This window comes from Parasteatoda tepidariorum, chromosome 10 (genome assembly GCF_043381705.1).
Source record: "Parasteatoda tepidariorum isolate YZ-2023 chromosome 10, CAS_Ptep_4.0, whole genome shotgun sequence".
Classification (NCBI taxonomy): Eukaryota; Metazoa; Arthropoda; class Arachnida; order Araneae; family Theridiidae; genus Parasteatoda; species Parasteatoda tepidariorum.
The window spans coordinates 36,128,898-36,150,125 of record NC_092213.1 but is presented as its reverse complement, the minus strand read 5'-3'; the positions used below and the strand labels follow the sequence as shown (position 1 = coordinate 36,150,125).

Genomic DNA, 21,228 nt, shown 5'->3' with positions numbered 1-21,228 from the left:
TTCAGCCTGCTGTTCAATGACAATTATTCACTGTGCATGATTCTATTTTATAAGTTTCTCCCCAGTCTTTATGAAGTATTGCAGAAAGAAATTTCACCTTCTTGAAGCCCTATTACAGGTTATTAGTGAGGTCTTGATAACCGCTTCTTCCTCTTTATAAAGGCATTCTTGACTAATAGCAACTCACTATGTTAAAATTTAGTGAAAAATGACGCTTACGAACCGTAGAACGCGTATTTAAAGCAATCCTGATTTGCATGTTCACAGAGGCACTACATGTGCGAAATTCGAATAGACATCACTTTTAGTTTTTTTTCCGTCAGTGTAATACAATATTTCTTAAGAAAAGTAAAATTTAACTTTTTATTTGTATTTATCATAATTCTTACCTTAGTGTCTCGCTGGATGATAGGATGATTTTTTCTAAGGGTATGAACGAATTTTTCTTTTCCATTAAACCATCCGCAATTATTTGGAATAGTTTTTCCGTAGATCTTCTCGTCATCCGAAAATGACTTTTGTAATCCTCATCTGAATAGAGCGGTATAATTTTCGAAACATAATCTGGGATTCTGACCTTTCTTAATTTTTCTTCACTTGCTTTTTGTATTATTATTTTAAGAATATCATCGTCCTCATCATCTAATATATCTAATATTGAGGGATTCAACAATACTGCTTTTACAGAATTGTCCGTTTTAGTATTAACAGATCAAACAAATTTGTTCTGAAGTAAAATAGGAAAAGGCAAACGATTTCGAAAAATAGAAAAGTGCAAACGATGTTTTCCAGCTACAAAAAAGCAGACGAAAATTATTGTGTTCATTTACCACCCATTTAAGATAACTGTGAAAAATTGAGGTACTCAATAATTTAAAGCTATTTTTCTGAAATTTATATATTTTAAATGTTTAAAAATAAATAACGGGTGTAATTGTTGAGAAGGGGGCATGTATTCCTAAATTACAAACTTGAAAAGTTACAAATCTCTAAAAGTTTCATTCACATTTAGACAAATTGATGCGTAATAAAAGCTGTTTTGTGGTTTCTTTTAGTTTTAGTTCATTATTGTTTTGTTTGGATTTATTTTACGATTTATTTTATTTTTATTTTATGTATTTCAGGGAAAAGAAGAAAAAAAATCGGAGTATTTTGGTATCTTGGATAATATATTTACTTAATTACAATAATTTGTTATCGCTTTAACTCCAACTGATTTCATAGCTTTTTACAAATACATGCTGTTAATTAGTAACAACCAGTTTAGTTTCTATTTTAAAAGAAAAGTGGGATGCATATGGAAAAATTTCACAAGTCACACAAGAAAGAAATTTATTTTGACTCGCAATTTGCTGAAATTGTTTACCTAAAATTTAGTTGACAAAAGCACAATTTATCACATCGATTCTATATATTTTGCAACCTTTATATTGAGATTTCCATAGTGTTCTTGATCTTTCTCCCCCACCCTGGGGCACGTTGAGGAACAACTTCGAAATATTAAAGATGTACCCATATTTTTAACTGCAAATTCGGATTTTCCTGAAAAAAGTAACCTTATTTCATCTATAGGTGTATGCATTTTGCTTCGAAATGGAGCTGTAACCGGAAAGTTTAAATGTGTTAAACCCGATTTAAAATGGTAAATCTGGAGGCCCATCAAATTAATGACATAAAACTAGACATTGTTTCAAATTGTTTGTATTGATTTTTTTTTTTACATTTTCAAAAAAAAAATTTAAAATAACGAACAAATTTTATTAATTTTCTTGTTTCAATTAACTCAACAATTCATTTTAAACAGTTAGTACCTATTATATATATAAATTTCTTCATTACAACGTCATACAACATACTTTTTGATTGTGGATATTTTCGTAATACAGTAATCCCTCTTTTTTCGTGGTTAATGGGTACCAGAACCTTCCGCGAAAACTGAAAAATCGTGATGTAGGATTTTGCCTCTAGGAATTTTCGTGTTTGCGGGCACACGAATGTTTTAAATATGTAAACAGTGTTTACACGTTTAAGGCAAAAATTACAACAGTATACGTATTTACTTAAACGTGTCAGTGCCAATTAATAAGATTAATTACTAAACTTTATACAGTAATAAACATTAATCAACATTGCTTTCTGAGAGAGGCGAAGAAACTTGTGTCGGTGGCGGTGGAGAGGCTCTCACTTCACTCCAGAAACTTTTCTGGTGGAAGCGCTGACGGTAGAGCCGGGGGTTTTACTTTGGAGAGAACCATGGTGATGGGTAGTTGTTTTTGTTTTTTCTTTTCCTTCAAACTTCCGCTTTTCAAGATCATAACTCCGTCAACGCGATTGCTGAACTCGCCAACTTCGACTCGACTTTTTTTCCTCTCATCTCAAGAAGGTCTTCATCGGTCAGTGGGTCCGAGTGGCAATCGATAAGGGTGCTGATGTCTTCTTTTGTCATGTCGTCTTATCCTTCATTCCTTATTATGTGAGCCAGCCTCACCGCCTTCTCCACCGCTGAGTGATGAACTTTTTCAGGAGTGATGCCTGGATAGTCGTACACCACGATAATCGTGCATGACTTTCGTAATTTCTTCCAGCTGGATTTTATGGTCTCACTCTTCATGTCCTTTATTGCTTGCGGAATATGAGGCAATGTCGTAACTGCGCCAGTATGCTTTCAAGATGAATTCGTCATTGGCATCGTCAGCTGCCGAGATGAGGCCTTCCATTGTATAGCAAGTGTACAGTGCCTTAAAGGCATGAATGACACTTTGATCCATCGGCTAAATTAGAGATGTAGTGTTCGGGGGCAGATACTCTATTTGCACACCGTCATATTGCAGCTCCGTTTCATGGCCTCCTGCACAGTCCATCAGGAGAAGGACCTTGAAGGCGAGGCCCTTTTCAGACAGATACAGCTTCACCTGGGAAATGAAGCATTTGAGGAACCATTCAAGGGTCAGAGCTTTCGTTATCCAGGCCTTGGAGTTATTCATCCAGCACAAGGCGAACAGAGCCGTATTTTTGTTTTTTAATGCACGTGGATTTTTGGTTTTATAAATAAGGCCTGGCTAAAGCATGAAACCTGAAACATTGTCAGCCATGATGACAGTCACACGGTCTTATTGAACCTTGAAGCCTGGCTTCTTCACTTCGTCCTTAAAGAGCATCCGCGAAGGCATCCTCTTCCAAAAAAGGCCTGTTTCATCCATGTTCAAAAGTTGTTCAGGAAGGTAGCCCTTACTGATGTGATGAGGTTAGGAAACTGTTCTTCCACCTAACGACAAGCAGCATTGTTGTCAGCAGAGGAAACCTCACCATACTTGTTTGACTTTGTCATGAAAATCTAAAGGTATTATACGAGCTGCTGCAACATGTGGTATGGCGTCTGCTTTTAGATTAATTTTTACACACCTGTTAAACCTTCCAATGCCAGTAAAAACATCTTTAAATTCAGCTAATATATCTTTAATGTCCGATGTGACATTATGCGAGATACCACGAGGATCATAGAAGATACTTTGTAACTGATACATGTGCTTGATGAGAGAATAATAAGGCTAGAAGAGAATAATAAGGCTTGCTAAAGCTAGATGAGAGAATAATAAGGCTTGTCCAAGAATAAGGCTAGAGTGTAAACTTGTGATAACTAACTTAAAACAACCTCTTAATTTGATTAATATACGGAAGAGTTTAGAAATGCCATTGACAGGGACTGGGTGGTTGTTATAAGCTAGAACTGGCTGATTACAAGGTAACAACTTTGGTTTCTGGTTCAATTTGTCAAAGATATTCTTTGAAAGAACGTTAACCTGTGCAGCAGTGTCGAGTTTAAAAACCACTGAACATCCATTAACGAGAATGTTTTGAGTGCATTCTTTTTCACCATTATCACAGATTGTATTGAGTTTTATTTTTTCAAGATATTCATCAGCTTCTTCAATGTTTACACGATTGCCACTTTTCTTGAGAGGTTTAGAACTGCCAAATTTATACCAATGACTCCTCATCCCACAGTTGTTGCAGGCTATACCAAATGCTGGGCGCTTTTTAGGTTCATGTTGAAGTCCACAATTTTTACAACTATAGCTGTTTTGCTTTGGGAATTGTTGGCTAGAAGTGAGGAATCTGATGGATTCGATGCATTCATGTTAAATTGCTTAGGAGTAAGTAAGCTGGCTGATATTTTCGATAAATGAAAATAACACGTAAGCTGGACCAGATTAATATTTATATTTCTTATTGGGAAGTTTAACTTTACTCTGACACCATGTTATGATGTTGGATATCATAAAGGAAAAGGATTAAAGAAGATAACATAATAGCTAAAGTTTATTAGAATTAAATCTGTTTGTTTACATCATGCTAAAGATCCAAGTTACAGTAATTATTCAAAGATGAAAGTTATAGTAAATGTTTACATTATATATAAATTTAAGTTTAAAAAAAAAAAAACATATTGATTGATAGTTATAGCAGGTTATTAGGGATTTACAATATATGATAAGTTTTGTTCATTAATATTATCCATCATAATTAAATCTTTTCTCAGGTCACTCGTGTTAATGAACCATGGAGCTACTGTAATTCTTCATAATATTTTATTTCCTATGCTGAGCAGTTTTTTCTTTTGTGTTTTGGTAGTTGCGCCCTAGTCGGGTGCAGCATAGAAAATCACAGGCCAGCGATGAAAAAACATACAAGAGGTCTGATAGCTGAACTTAATGTATTTTTAGTACTCAAATGGAAAATAATAATGAAAGATTTCTATCACGTCACGTTTTTTTGAAAAATTCAATTTTACTAGAATTTTTATGAACATTTACAATAAAAAATTTTCGTTTCTGAATTTCTTCCCTTCTTGACTGACCAGCATTCCACTTTGGTTAAATCTACAAAAGTACTCCTCTGTCACTACTTCCTGTCACCGTCCCTCTCTCTGTCACAATCTCTCCCTACCTATAGCGTCGTAGATTGCTACCTTATCTAGGTTCGCTGACCTCTCAGAAACACTAGCAAGCGTAATAGGGAGTCATTGAAAGTCTGCTTTTTTCTGTGTGTTTCTTGAAACATGGCTTTGAGTTCGAGACAGTGAAATTTAACCAACATACATTCTTGTCAAACTACATAAATTTTGCCTTCATTAAGAAACAGCCATGCAGTTATGAATTTTATGAAGCTCTATCATTTTAGAACAGAAAATGCAGATCAGATAATTTTAACTGATTTACATAATTATTTCATCACAATTAAACACACTTATCAACAAGCATGTTATAATATTTGAGATATAATTAAAAGCTTAGTTTCATTTCGAATCTGATTGTTCAAATTTTAAATTATTAACTTAATTTTTTAAAACTTATTTCAGTGTTATTTTTTTAAAAATTAGACGTACTACAGGTAAACATTTTATTATACTTACCAGAAGAAATCAAACATGGAGTACTCGGCAATATGCCCAGATTTTTGACATTTTTGGCAGGTAAGGAGCTCTGAAAATAACAAATGGCTATATTTTAATTGAAGAATTTTAAATGCAGTAAGAATTTAATGCGCATTCAAATTTTTATTTTTTTATACAAAAAATACAATAATTTTTATAACGTATTCTTGCTTTGTACCATCAAAAATGGAGAATTCTTAGAACTCAGACTTAAAAGTAATAATTAAAAGATTATTTTAACAAAAAACGTCATTATCTTGCAACGAAGTTGAATTTAATTAAACGTAGAATGTTTTCAATTTCGGTTACGTTTCTTAAATTTTATTTATTTACTAGTTTATAAATTGGATACCTAACCTACAATTAATGTTAAAATAATCAAATTTAAAGATATAAAAAAGCTAAAAGTGTAATTTCTGGAAGTCACATGTAGATGCAGTCTTAAGCAATTTTTTAAATAAGGTAGCTGTTTTAAAACCACTGGCAGGATCTTTATGGGAAAGTGATGGTCAGTGTAAATACTTCTTAGAAACTTCATACTACCTCTAATCACTTACTGCTGCGAACAATTTGACAAACAATTACTCTATTACAGCTACTGTACCTTACTTTTACGTGAGAAACTGAGAAGAGCTCAAGATACTCAATGAAGATTTTAAAAAATATCTTTCCATTTTCTTAAGCTTCATATTAAACAAATTATGTCACCAAAATTTGAAATACAGTTACTCGACTGTGTGCAGTCAAAGCAGTGGAGAATTAAGGATTTTTTGTCCGTTCCCAACTCTCCATGTCGAAAGCGGTTACTAAATCCTGCCTTATGTCAATAATGACTGTCTTGAAGATCTCTATTGTATTGTAATTTTTCATCACCCAAACTGCCCTATTTGTAATCTGTATTAGCTGGATTCATTGAAGCCTATGAATCGAGCTCACCTCGCTAGTTGCTCATCACTTCCAAGCGCTCTGAAGTGACATTATTGGAGAAAGAACTTTTATAGTAGCAATGATTTCGGTCATTTTTTGGGCTCTAAAAATTTTTTTTCCGTACATTTTTTCCTTTACGCTTTTTTTTTTTTTTTTTTTTTTTTTTTTTTTTTTTTTGCATTGCCTTGTCTTTGGAAATAAAAAGAAAAGGTAGGTGAATAACTGCAAATATTTTCTTAATGTAGTTGACTATAGGAAGATGTCTGAAATTAAGAGAACGTGCCTAAGCTATATAAAAAAAAGATTTTTATAGAAAAATATATGGTAAATACTTACGTACGTCAACTGAGATAAAAATTGCTTCTTTTTTTTCATTGAAGTACTCCAGAAGCAGACATATGACAGAGCACAGTTCATCAGCAGTTTCATCGTTATCAAACTTATCCTGACTTATCCAAAAAACGCAATCCAAGACATTGGATTGCGTTTTTTTTTCGACAAAGACTTAAAAAAATTGATAATGCGAGGAATTTTAGTTTCCGAAGCCTTTTTCAAGAGCTCCGGAATTTAAATGTTGGAAGAAGCCTTTCTCTGTAAAAAGAAGAGGCCAGGAACTTAACAAGTCTGAAATAGTAAACTGCTGTTTGTAGAAAATGCAACACCATGAAAGAATCATCAGAATCAAATGAAATTTAATGCAGAAACGACTTGTACTGATACAAATAAATGATGAAATTTTCAAAACAAAAGAAACAAATTAAGCGTCCGAAATCAGTATTTGGTGCAGCCACCACGCGCTGCAATAAGTGCTGCTATACGACGTGGCATGGAGTCAAACAGATGTTGAATATCTGCTTGAGGAAGAGAATTCCATATCGCTTGTATGCGCAACCAAAGTTCGTCTTTGGAAACTGCAGGACGCGGATCACGAGTGAGACGCCGACCAACCATATCCCACACGTGCTCAATAGGCGACATATCCGGCGAATAAGCAGGCCAAGGAAGAAGTTGCATGCGTTGTGCTGAACAGAAGTCTCTAACAGTCCGCGCAACATGTGGGCGTGCATTATCCTGCTGAAAGATAGCTCCAGGGATGCCTTGAAGGAAAGGAACGACTTCGGGCTGTAGCACTTCACGGACGTATCTGTTGCTATTGAGATTACCCTCAATTCGTATCAAATTGGATCGTCCATGATACGAAATCGCACCCCAGACCATAACTCCGGGTGTTCGACCACTATGTCGTTCAATAATACACTCAGGAAGGCAGCGTTGACCGGCATAACGTCTAACACGAACACGGCCATCATGGGTCCACAAATTGAAGCGTGATTCATCTGAAAAGACAACTTGGTGCCAATCAGCTCGCCAGTCTCTGTGCTCAAGAGCCCACTGCCGACGCAGCCGTCGATGATCCGCCGTGAGGGGAATCCTGTATAATGGCACCCTTGCACGCAATCCACGGCGCAGCAGACGACGACGAATTGACGAAGCCGACAATTGTACACCTGTAGCAGTAGACCAATGTGCTGCCAGCTGCCTGGAGGAAGCTGTGCGATCATTCACCGCCATGCGGAGCAGGTGTCGATCATCGCGCTCTGACGTCACCTTCTGTCGTCCAGTGCCTGTTTTTCGAGTTGTTCGGTGCTCGTCGGTCCACTGCTTCCAAACTCGCATCACTGTGGAACTGTTCCGCTGCATACGAGCTGCTATTGCGCGATAGGAAAATCCTCCTTCTCGAAGGCCGATTATCCTCCCTCGTTCAAACTCCGTAAGTTGCTTGAATTTCTTATTCTTCCGTCGTGGAGGCATACTCAGGTCTCACTAAACGTTTGCCACTAACAAATAATCATAGACTATTTTCAACGTCCCGCTACAGCACTTTATTTATACGCTTTCAGCATCAATTCAGAGGGCGCTGCGCGCGCCACGCACGCGCGATGGCTCTGAAACTTTATTAATTTGCATAATATCCTATATCCATTATTAAAATAATATTTCATTTGATTCTGATGATTCCTTCATGGTGTTGCATTTTCTACAAACAGCAGTTTATTTAGACTGTTGATATCTTTCCTCTGGCTATGGAAAGTAGCCTCTAATAAGGCAAGGCTTCTCTTATCGGCATCCTCACATGATTTCATTGTCGACGATATCGCCAACATCTCCTTCTGGGTTTCAGGGCTTTCACCAATAGGCAGAACATTTGGCTGCCTATTCAAACAGCCATAATTGGCTGAAGTACTGAGTTCAACACTTGTGCTTTGGTTTTCACCCCTCTCTCTTTTCAAGTTTCGTTTTTGTAAACTGGAACTGTCTCTTCGATTGAGGTTCTCAAACTTAATAACCAGTGTACTAGTAAGAGACTCATACCCCCCCAGCCACAACTTCATCACACCAAATGTCAGAAAATGACTTTGGATAAGCCTCTATGGCTTCGCGAGCAATTTTGCTCAAATTTTTTTTGCCTGGTTTAGCGAAAATTTTGAAGATGCTCTGCGCAATTTTGTTTACAAATTCTTTTCGGTTGGCTGGAGATGGCCGCCTGCCTTCCTTTAAATCTTTTGTCCACTCCACAGACATTTTCTGCCACGGAATAGAATATTCTTCAGCCCAATCTAGAGCACCATTCTTTGCAGTCGTTGACGTGGCTGACGTTGAAGTAGCTTCTTCTGTGGTTGTGTCAGAAATAGTGTTGACCTTCTCAGGCGACACTTTTGAAATAGGCACTGTTGGCAACACATCTATAAAAAAATGTATTTTGTAATTTTGGTAATAAAAATGTATAATGTAATTTTTGTAATGCTAGAAGTACTTTTTATTTAATGAATTTTAAATTTTAGCTAAAGACAGTCCTACAGAATTAATTAATTAATTAAACAATTTGTTCCTTAGGAGAGAAATTAAAATCAGTGGCTCTTTGAGAAAATTCCAATCAAGGTTAAAGATAAATTGAAAATCACGAGCGTTTCTTTTCTCCCTGGTAAGAGAAAAGATTATCTTTAAAAAAAATAATAATAATAGTAAATGCTGTCAAAAAGTTTTTCAGAGAGAAACTTTTGTTTCGTCAAAGTTCAGGATCCGACATGAGAGTCATCGAGCGACAACTTCAGTTAGCAGTGAATAAAATTTTAGACTGGTGTGATCATAATGGCCATACCCTTTCACCTTCTAAAAGTTCATGCATTCATTTCTGTCGGAAACGCGCACTTCATAATGATCCTGTCATTTTCATTCATAACATTGCTATACCAGTTGTACCACACGCAAAATTTGAGTCACTTTTGATAGCAAGTTAACTTTTATCCCTCATATCAAACAATTACGAAAGCGATGCGAGCAAAAACTGAATATGTTGCGTGTTCTCTCAAAATGGGGAGCGGATCGCCTAGCACTTTCACGCATTAATCAGGCCCTGATACTTTCACGGCTTGATTATGCATGCGTAGTTTATGGTACTGCAACCACCTCTAACTTACGAATCTTGGACACAGTACATCATACTGCTTTACGCATATGTTCTGGAGCATTTCGAACTTCCCCGGTTGAAAGCTTATATGTTGTTTGCCACCAGATACCATTATATCTACGTCGCATCCAGCTGTCTCTTACATATTACTTTAGTATTATGTCCTCTAAATCGCATCCTTTAAGGCATGATGTTATTCCATCATGCTTGGAGCGACTTTATATTGCTAGACTATCACACATTCGCCCACTTCATGCTCGCACACGCTCACTTATCCAATCATTCGATATCTGTGACTTACCATCACAATCAGTGGATCATTTTCTCATACCACCATGGACCATTTCACCATACCAATCTATTTCCCTTTTCAAGTTACACGATAAAGCCAACGTTACACCCTGCATTTTTCATACACTTTTCACTGCACATCGTCACCAATATTCTCAATATATACCGATTTATACAGACGGTTTAAAATCTGCCGGATATGTAGGATGCGGGGTCATCATCGCTGACGATACATTTAGCTATAAAATCCCAGATATTTGCTCCGTCTTCACTGCTGAAGCTGTGGCTATCCTTATGGCACTACGTCTAATTTCCTCACGGCCTACTCGGAAGTATTGCCTATACTCCGATAGTATGAGCGTTTTGAGCCAACTAGAAAAGTTTCACTGTGATACTCATCCAATTTTATGTTTCATCATTCATTTGTTAATCACTCTTCAAAAGAATGGCTTTGAGATTCTATTTTGCTGGGTACCAAGTCATGTTGGTATTCTAGGGAACGAACTAGCTGACACAGCTGCACGATCTGCCACATCTGTTTTGAAAGTGTCCATACCTTTTTCTGACATGAAGCTACATACTCGAAAGTTGGTAACATCATTATGGCAACAGCAATGAGACCTGAAAGTTCTCAATAAATTGCATAGCATTAAATTCGATTTAGATAATTTGCCAGTGCTGCGCTTGCGTAGTGCTGATGTAAAGCTGACCAGACTCCGAATCGGTCACACCCGGTTAACACACCTCCATCTACTGTTTGGAGAGCTTCCCCCCGAATGCAGTACCTGTTACGTTCCTCTCACAGTTCATCATATTTTAATAACGTGTCCATGTTTTAATCAACTACGCTTAAAGCTTTTTGGGAGTACTATTTTATGCTTGCAAGATTTGTTGGATGATACTCACCATTCTAACATTTATGCATTTTTACGTGCCGTAGGTATTTTTAACAGCATATAAAAGTTTTAACACATCTACAATTTTAAACGCTTTTGCAAATATCTTACTATTTTGTACATTTTACTCAATTCGTACGTTTTATACTGTAGTCAAACTTTTATCTGATTTTACTCATACCTTTTATCTAATTTTCATAGCATTTATCTTGTTTTATTCACTGTTTTATCAGTTATAATTGTGCTGCAATTAAATTTTGTATGTACTTAGGCTGTAGAACAATTTTACCGTATTGTCTGGAGCAGCATGTCCTCATTTGGACTTTGTGCCACTAAACCCTACATTCGATCAAATTGTTTCGTCAAAAATGAAGCTTTGTTGCTTGATAACACGGTAGATTACAACAAAAAAAAAAATTCGATGGTTTGTGTCAATAAAGCTGATTAAATAATAGATAGATGCATACCATCAAACTATTTTTGAAGAAAATATGTTCTTTTTCCATGACTTAACATATTGTTTACTAAAATGTACTCAACCTACTTCTCTTCTCACACGAATACTATATGACACTAAATGATTGCAATCCCAACAGTAAAAAGTCATTTTATTAAAAAATAATTAAGATAGTTCAAATTTAAAAAAATAAAAAAACATCAAAATCCGTTTCAGGTTTTTTCCTTCATTACTATTCAAGTCTAATAAGCTATTGAAAATTAACCCCAAAACTATTGTTATTGCTTTGCCTGAAGAAAATAAAGCACCTACATTTTCACATCTTCTCTCGCATTCATATATCATTCATTCCTTTTCAACTGTAAAATGATTGATTCGAATTTTAATTCTATAAAATAGTTCAATTTACAGTAAATTTATAATTTGATTTAAAGTCTTTTAAGGAGAAACAAAAATTATAAAAATGAAGATTTGCCTTCAGCTAAAAATTTTGAGATTGAACCAATACTTTTGATATTTGGTTAGTAATTTGAATTCGGCCCTGTTCGTGAGTAATTAAAAATACTAACACATACCTGATTGCTTCCAGGCAGCAATAAGTTTTCTGGTGTTGAGTCTGCTTCTGCCACATATTTTAATTCTTCTTCCACTGTTAAGCTGATATCAACAAGCAATTTCTTTAGGGTATCCAGAATACTGCATTCCATGCAGGGCAATACCTTTTTAATTTTATCATGTATTATTTCCATGCTAAAAATCACAGATAATTCTTTTTAGAACAATTACTTATTTTAAAACAAATCATAAAATTAGAAACATTTAAATCTTGCCATAAAACATTTGCCCAGTGATGGGCCATTCCATTGTGACATTCAGACGCAGTTTTTTGACGTTAAAACTGCATTTCAGGAAAATAAATTGTTAATAATTACCAACAAAGTTTTTAATTATATTTAACGTTACATTTGCTTGAATAATTTAGTTCAAATTAAACTGCAAGAATTTTCAATTTTCTTTAAAAAAAAGTTTACATCTTGTGACGGATGTGACTCTTTTGGGACATGAGTTTTCACTTACTACCACATTTGTAAAAAAATCCTCTGAATATTGAAATGTTTCATCGTTATACCAATTTTTTTCTCTTTAAAGACATTCAGATGGAATTTAATACATGTTTTTTATCAGTAGTTTCAATATTTTTAACTTGCAGGAGTTTTTTTTTCTAGTGTGACATTGTGCAAATATACAATTTTCAGAGGCAATTTTTTGAAGAAAATAATTACCAGTACAACTAGTAAACTTGACAATAGTCTCACTATAAACACTGCTTTGTAGGAGGAGATAGATATTTATAGACTAATTTTGATAATATGGGAAAATTATTTTGATTTTTTTCCCCACCAGTTGAGTGGTGTAGCGTATCAAGCTATGTTGAAGAACAGTTCAGTTTTTTTTATAAAAAAAACTTTTATTTACAAACAGTAACAAATATAAATTACCCGTAACGGGATAGTGAAGAGATCATAAAACAGCAAGAAAAACCCATAATGGGATATAAGGAAACTCACCCGTAGCATGATAGATAAAATATTATAAAACAACTAGATAAAGTGCCCGTAACGGGATATATAAAAACTCAAATTCCACACAAAACTAATTCTAACAAATCAACAACTTTCTGGTGTTCTAATTTTATCGTCTGCTCTTATTATTTAAATATATCTTTTTATGTGTTTATTTTATTTATTATTTTGCCAGCCCGTTAGTTTTTAATAATTTTACTTTTATTCATGCTTTTGCAAACCAATTATCTTTTTTATATTTTTAGACTTTATAGTGGTGATTCTCTCCTTTCAATAACTGGTAATGAAATATATTTATTCAACTCCTGCACTGAAGTTAACTCATTTTTGTCAGTATCAGTAATTTTATTATTTATATTACTGTTGTTAGTTATTTCTGAGAAAACATCCCAAACAGAAATAGATACACATTCCTCACCTTCAGTTGACTTATGAGAATTTTCAGAATTTGAATATTTTGCGATTGACTTACTATTGTTCACATTTTCTGACGATTTAAAAATTTCAGATGCTTTTTCCTTCATTAATGAAAGTAATAAAGATTTCACAACTTCGTCATAACTCTGATCTTTATCAAAAAACAGTGTTTTATATCATGGGTCCAAAATCGTTGCCAGTGAATAATGTTTGTTCAACTGTATTGTCGAAAAACGTTTATGTATATTTTTTTCTAATGCTGCTTTCATTGTTCCAATTCCAGAAACTTCAACAGATTTTAACAAATATCGTTGTAAAGTTACAACCATAGGAATAACTTCGGAAATTAATGATTTTGAACTACTTATCTGTTTAGTTATTTCTTCAAATGGTAATGGCTTAATGTATTAATTATTACGTAATTAGGACAAAAAAAGGGATGTTAAATATTAAAAGCTAATACCCAAGGTAATTTCTGACAGAATGCTTTGTTATCTCAGTATAAGATGAAGTTATAAACATAACCTATTGTCTTCTGTAAGCTCCCTCCCTGTAGAAAATCGGAATAATTCGAGGCAAAGAATTTCTTCCCCTCTAGATAAATAAGTGAAGCAGTATTTTCGACGTAGTTTTTTAAGCTAGATTGAATGAAAAGAAAATCATAATAACAGTTAGGAAGTTATAAGTTTTATGAATTAAAAGTACAATTTTCTTTTAGTACATATCTAACGCGTCTGAAATTGTAAATGGATGTAAGTACCAAGTTGTATTTTTTGTAATTGATATACTCAAATATTTTCCTAACTCTTTTCGTCCGCTGTTTTATTTTATCTCATTAATTCAGCATAAAAAATCACCTCAGGAAACATAATTTATATTTTCAGACAGCTCTAAGATAGCATTGGAAAAGCTGAACATTTGTACATTCCAAAAAAAAGTACTTTTCATACATAAAAGCTCTTATAATTTTGAATTAATCATTCTATTGACTCACACATATCATACATTACATGAGGAACAATATTTTATTTGGTAAGACAACGATGTCAGTTACGTAAAGAGGTATAAGTACAAAATCGTACTTTTTGTACACAAAATCATTATAATTTTTAAAATATTCGTCGATCCTCTCGGTATTAGTTTAACTCAATTCATCCTTTAAAAATTCCCCAAAAATAATACATTATTTAACAAAGCTCTTGTAAGGCAAGTGGATATCAACAATGTCAAATATATATATATAAATATATATATATATATATATAGAGAGAGAGAGAGACNATATATATATATATAATTTTACTAGAACAGATGTTCAAAACCTTCAAATAATTTCTGAAAAGTAAGAACCAGTATAGAAATAATCCTAAAATAAATTGATAAAAGACCAAGTCATACTAAGGAACGAAAAACAGCATGGCAAAAACTGGGATTCCAATTGACGGTTTTTATCCGTTTGCGATTAGGGTGAAGAATCGTTATTTATGCAGAACGGATTTAAACCGTTAACAATACGGAGAAATTCCGTAAAAACAACGGGTATTTTTAACAGTGTATTTTTCGAAATCGTTTGCCTTTTCCTATTTTACTTTAGAACAAATTTGTTTGATTTGTTAATACTAAAATGGTAAAAGCAGTATTGTTGAATCCCTCAATATTAGATAATGAGAATGATGATATTCTTAAAATAATGCTACTTCAAACAAGTGAAGAAAAATTAATTAAGAAAGGTCAGAATCCCAAATTATGTTTTTAAAATAGTACCTTTGTATTCAGATGACGATTACAAAAGTCATTTCCGGATGACGGGAAGATCTACGGAAAAACTATTCCAAATAATTGCGGATGGTTTAATGGAAAAGAAAAATTCATTCATACCCTTAGAAAAAATCATCCTTTCATCCAATGGTTCTTATCAACCAGCGAGACATTAAGGTAAGAATTATTATATATACATATAAAAAGTATAATTTTACATTTCTTAAGAAATATTGCATTACACTGACGAAAAAAAAAAACTAAAAGTGATGTCTATTCGAATTTCGCACAAGTAGTGCCTCTGTGAACATGCAAATCAGGATTGCTTTAAATACGCGTTCTACGGTTCGTAAGCGTCATTTTTCGCTAAATTGTAACATAATGAGTTGCTATTAGTCAAGAATGCCTTTATGAAGAGGAAGAAGCGGTTATCAACACCTCACTGATAACCTGTAACAGGGCTGCAAGAATTTTATAATCGTCATTGATCAGCAGGCTGAATTTTGAGTTTCCGACTACTAATTTTCATCTTCGTACCCCAAGTAATTTTGAGCCCAATGGTACTGCTTCAAGAGAACTGGATTCTGGACAGCCATGCAGGACTACTTAGAGGGAAGACTGCCATGTAAGGAGTATGGTTTTGGCGCACCATAGTTCATTTGCACCAAAAATTCAAGTAGTGACACAATGAACAAATCTGCTACCTCAAGCACAACTTATAACTTTAATAAATTAAATATGTTACTCAGAAAAAAGCATTGTTGATATTTCATTATTCTGAAATATTTTTTGCTTAATGTTAGTATTTTTGTTTCTAACAGTGTATAAATTTAAGATAAGGTACAAAGTTTGTTTTTTATATGCCATATGCAGCTACACTGCAGAAAATAATATTAAATTTTTATGGTAATGGATTTAAAAAGCATTATAAACTAAGCCTGACACAATATCATGAATATAGAGGAGAAACAAAGAAAAATACAGCTAGTGAGCATCGGGATAGATGAACAGATTATTATATGACAATATAAACAGTACTTGGTATAAAAAATCTTTACAATGTTAAAACTAAGGAAATTTAATGAATTTCGTCATGGGATATTAAAATTTACCAGTTTATTAAATTAGAAAATTTAAATGTGAACTACTAACAGTCTAAAAACACATTATTGATTCTTTATATTTATTTTTCAGATCCATTGCAGACCGATTCGATATGCCTCAATGTCAACTAGTAGAGTCATTCATTTCATTCTATTGATCTGGTTATTTGTTCTCCTCAAATATACCCGTTTTTAGAGCTTTTTGTTGACAACTACCTTTTCCACAGTGACCACTTTCCTATCATTATAAAAATTTCTGTACCGTCTCAAAATAATATGTATCGATTACCTAGACTCTGCATCGCGGCAGCAGATTGGGTAATGTTTTGTAAATCTCTTACATTCAATGAACATACAATAGAAACAGGAACTATTGATGAAGCCACAACTGAAATAACTAATGCCCTCATAACAGCAGCTGAACAGTCAATGCCTTACACTTCTCCTAACTGCCCTAAATATACAAAACCCTGGTGGAACAAGGAATGTAGCCGAACTCACAAATTTCAAAAACAGGCTTGGAGAAAATTCCGTAAATATCCCACCCAAGAAAACTTGATTGCATTCAAACGGGCCCGAGCAATAGCAAGAAAAACTCGAAGACAAAGCCAAAAGAAATCTTGGATTGAATACGTCAGTGGAATAAACAGTAATACTACATCTAAAGAAGTTTGGAAAAAGATTAAAACAATATCTGGCCATTATGCAACTTCACCTGTTACTCATCTTGAAATAAATAACCGCAAAATAACTGATAAAAAAGAAATAGTTAACACTCTTGCTGAAAGCTTTTCTCAGAATTCCAGCCACACAAATTATCCAACCTCCTTTCAAAGATATAAAGCAATAACTGAAAAAACAATACTTAAATGTCCATCCGAACCAATCAATGATTATAATTCAAAAATTACTTTAATAGAACTAAAATCGGCAATAAAACGTTGTAAACCCACTTCTCCTGGTCCTGATAATATACACAGTAACATGTTTAAGCACCTTTCAGATACACATCTACAAATAATTTTAAATTTTTTCAATAGAATTTGGATCGAGAGAAAATTTCCCTCCAGCTGGCGCAAATCATACGTAATAGCTGTCCCCAAACCAGGAAAAGACCACAAAAATCCTAATAACTATCGGCCCATAGCTCTTACTAGCTGTTTATGCAAACTATTGGAACGGATTTTAAATGCTAGACTTACCTATTTGCTAGAATCTCGAAATATTTTATCTTGCAAACAGACTGGTTTCAGAAAATGCAGTTCTACTACTGATAATGCCATACTTTTAGAAACTGAGATAAGAGAAGCGTTCTTGAAAAGACAGCATCTGGTAGCAGTATTTTTCGATATCGAAAAAGCATACGACCGAACGTGGCGTTATGGTATTCTGCGAGATCTTCTAGATTATGATATAACAGGGAATTTATTTTATTTTATTCAAAATTTTTTAGCAGAAAGAACCTTTCAAGTGTTTTTAAATCCTATATTTTCAGACATTTACACTCAAGAAGAGGGTGTTCCTCAGGGTAGTGTTCTAAGCGTCACTTTATTTCTAATCAAAATAAATAAAATTTTATCTCTTTTACCCCCTTCTGTTGACGGTAGACTCTTTGTCGATGATTTTCGGATTTCGTGCAAAGCTACCCATATGCACACAATAGAAAGACAACTTCAATATGCAATTAATAAAGTATTACAGTGGGCAGACAGTAATGGTTTTACTTTTTCACCTAACAAAACTTCTTGCATTCACTTTTGTCGTAAACGAGGTCTTCATCCTGATCCAGAATTATTTATCAATAGTTACCGTATACCAGTTTTACCTGAAGTAAAATTTCTGGGCATAATTTTTGACTCAAAATTAACTTTTAAATCTCACATTAACTATCTGCGACAAAATTGTGAAAGGAAATTAAACATACTCAAAGTTTTAACGAACTGCTCTTGGGGGGCAGACACCAAATCTATGATTAAAATTTATCGCAGTATCATTCGCTCTAAAATTGACTATGGATCTATTATATATGGATCTGCTAGAAAATCTGTTTTAAGATACCTAGACACAGTACACCACGAAGGAATTCGCATTGCTACAGGGTCTTTTCGTACCTCTCCAATTCAAAGTTTGCTAGCTTTATATCATGAACCATCCCTCATTATACGCCGAGCAAAACTTGCCCTAAATTATTATTTTCATATCAAGAGTCACCCTAATCATCCCATGTTTCCTAAGATTTTAACGCCAGACTACGAAACTCTTTTTAACCATAGACCATCCTGCGTTCCAACTTTTGGACTTAGGATGAAAAAACTTTTATCAGATTTTACCATTGAGGATTTTGATATTTTACCAGTATGTAAACCGCATCCTCCCTGGATTGGTATAAATTTTCCTTTCATCGACATTTTTAAAGGAAATACTAAAGAACACACATCATCCATTATTTATCAACAAATTTTTAATTACCACCGAGAGCAATACGCAGATTTTAATCCGGTCTTTACTGATGGCTCAAAAACTAATGGTCACACAGCATCAGCTGTTGTGGCCAATGGATCCACTGTTTCAGAAAAACTTCCCCCGTCCTGTTCAGTATTTACAAGTGAGGCACACGCAATATTCTTGGCTTTACAGTTTATTTCATCTCAACCATTAAAGAAATGGTATATATATAGCGATTCGAAAAGCTGTATTGAAGCATTGTTAAACTGTAATCATAAACCTCATTCTATTATAAATTGTATTTTTAATCTCTACAACACTTTAAAACTTTCTGGGTACAAAATAATTTTTTCATGGATACCTGGACATACTGGCATTCTAGGAAATGAAGTAGCAGATAGGGCAGCAAAATCAACAAATAACCTAACTAATCACAAATCAACGTTATCAGATGTTAAAAATATTATCAAATGTACCTTGTATTCAGAATGGCAAAAAAACTGGAATAATGAGACGAATAATAAACTACATAGTATCTATTCTAACCTACAACCTTATACACATCTTAATCTACCTCGAAAGCTAGAAGTTATTTTAAACCGTTTACGTATCGGTCATACTCGTATTACTCACAGACATCTTCTACTAAATGAGCCTGCTCCAGAGTGTTCCCATTGTAAGGAACCGCTCACTGTGAAACACATTTTAACCAAATGTAGCAAATTTAAAATTCAGAGACAACGCCAATTCGGTTGCTTTAATCCATCATTGATTTTATTAATTGGTAACAGTCCCCACGACAACATCTTCTCATACCTCAAAGCCATTGGTTTTGATACATCAATATAGATATTTAATAAAAACCAAGTTGTAGGTGCGATATAGCCACAACTGGCTCTTGCGCCAATAACTAAAAACTAACTAACTAACTCTAGCTGAAAAACGCAGAAACTTTATTGAAATACCAACAAGGAGTGAAATGAAAGCAACAGAAAAAACTTTTAGCGATAAATATTTTTTTGCAGGTACTATGGCGCAATTGACGGCAGCCATATAGAGATTAAACCTGTTGGAGATGGTAGTCTATATTACAATAGAAACAAGGACTACTCTGTAGTTTTACAGGCAATATGTAAGCCTGATTTATCTTTCTGGGATATTTTTTGCGGCTACCCTGGATCATGTCACGATTCAAGAGTTTTTCGCAACTCGGATATTTACTTCTTCGTCAATTTCCCCACAAATACCCATATAATCGGAGATAAGGGATATCCCTTAAAAACAAACTCTCAATAAAGCTAGATCAATAGTTGAAAATTCATTTGCATTGCTGAAACAGAGGTTTCGAAGGATTCTTTTTGTTGACGTTAACTGTATTGAAAAAATTACGTTATATGTATTCGCGGCATGTATGCTACACAATTTTTGTTTACAACAAAAAGAGTCCTTCGAAATCGATCCGGTCTTATTAAGAGTAATATTGAGGGAGATGGTTTCGAAGATGAGGTATTCGAAATTGAAGCTAATCATAATAGAAACATGTTAGTCAATTTTTTGAGAGTATAAATTAAAACTGTTTATTAAGTTTCTGTATTCTATGTAGAACATTTTTTTATTTATTTAATACAATAATTAATATAGCATATGTATAAATTGATAATTCATCTGCACAAATAATATTTTCTAAATAATTTCGCTGTGTATATATATAATTTAAATTATGTTATAAAAATTAACTTTTTATGAATTTGCTTATTAAATTTTATATTAGTATTTAATAATTCCTTTTATCTTTGTGTCTTAACTTACATATATGGTGAATAATAAAAACTTTTTTGTGACATGATCCAGGGTAGTTTTTTTGCCGGGGGGAGGACATTACCTTACTTACCATCATCATAGTTGGCCAGACAGTCCAATGTGAACCAATGCCTTCCTCTGAAGATTTCTCCAGCCTATCTCCTCTCAGAAAGAGCGAGGAAAACTTGGTGGCAAGAGAGAGTTGAAACAGCAACCCATAGAGGGCTCCGCTGGCTGAAGTACATGAATGGAACACTCTGTCATCCTGACTTACTCGGTCTCCGACTAATTGCTTTAAAGGTAAATATTAAACATCACAATAAGAAGAAAATATTGATAACAGAAATATTTTGACAATTGAATTGAAATATAAAACAATAAATTTATGAAAGTTTAAATCTAAACTAATTCTAAATATATTCAATTTTAATGTATAGTTGAATTTTTTTTTATCTCACTTCTGAAAAATACGATTAATATGAATATTTCGATCATTAAAATAGAAATTTGTTATTAATGTTCAGTTAAATATGTTCAATTAATATTTGATATATGCAATGAAATCCAGAATAAAAATAATAAATTTTAAAAAAAATCGTAAGTCTGTTCTTGCACAATTGAAAAGTTCATATGAAAAAAGGAAAAAGT

At 33.8% G+C, this 21,228-nt stretch overlaps 1 protein-coding gene across 1 annotated transcript; it reads left to right on the top strand.

Annotated features, from left to right (window-relative positions):
- The first annotated feature begins 9,713 nt into the window (after positions 1–9,713).
- On the top strand, positions 9,714–10,739 carry LOC122272015 (uncharacterized). The gene has a single exon (XM_043054947.1). The coding sequence runs from the start codon at positions 9,714–9,716 to the stop codon at positions 10,737–10,739; it is 1,026 nt and encodes a 341-aa protein (XP_042910881.1).
- The last annotated feature ends 10,489 nt before the right edge of the window (positions 10,740–21,228 follow it).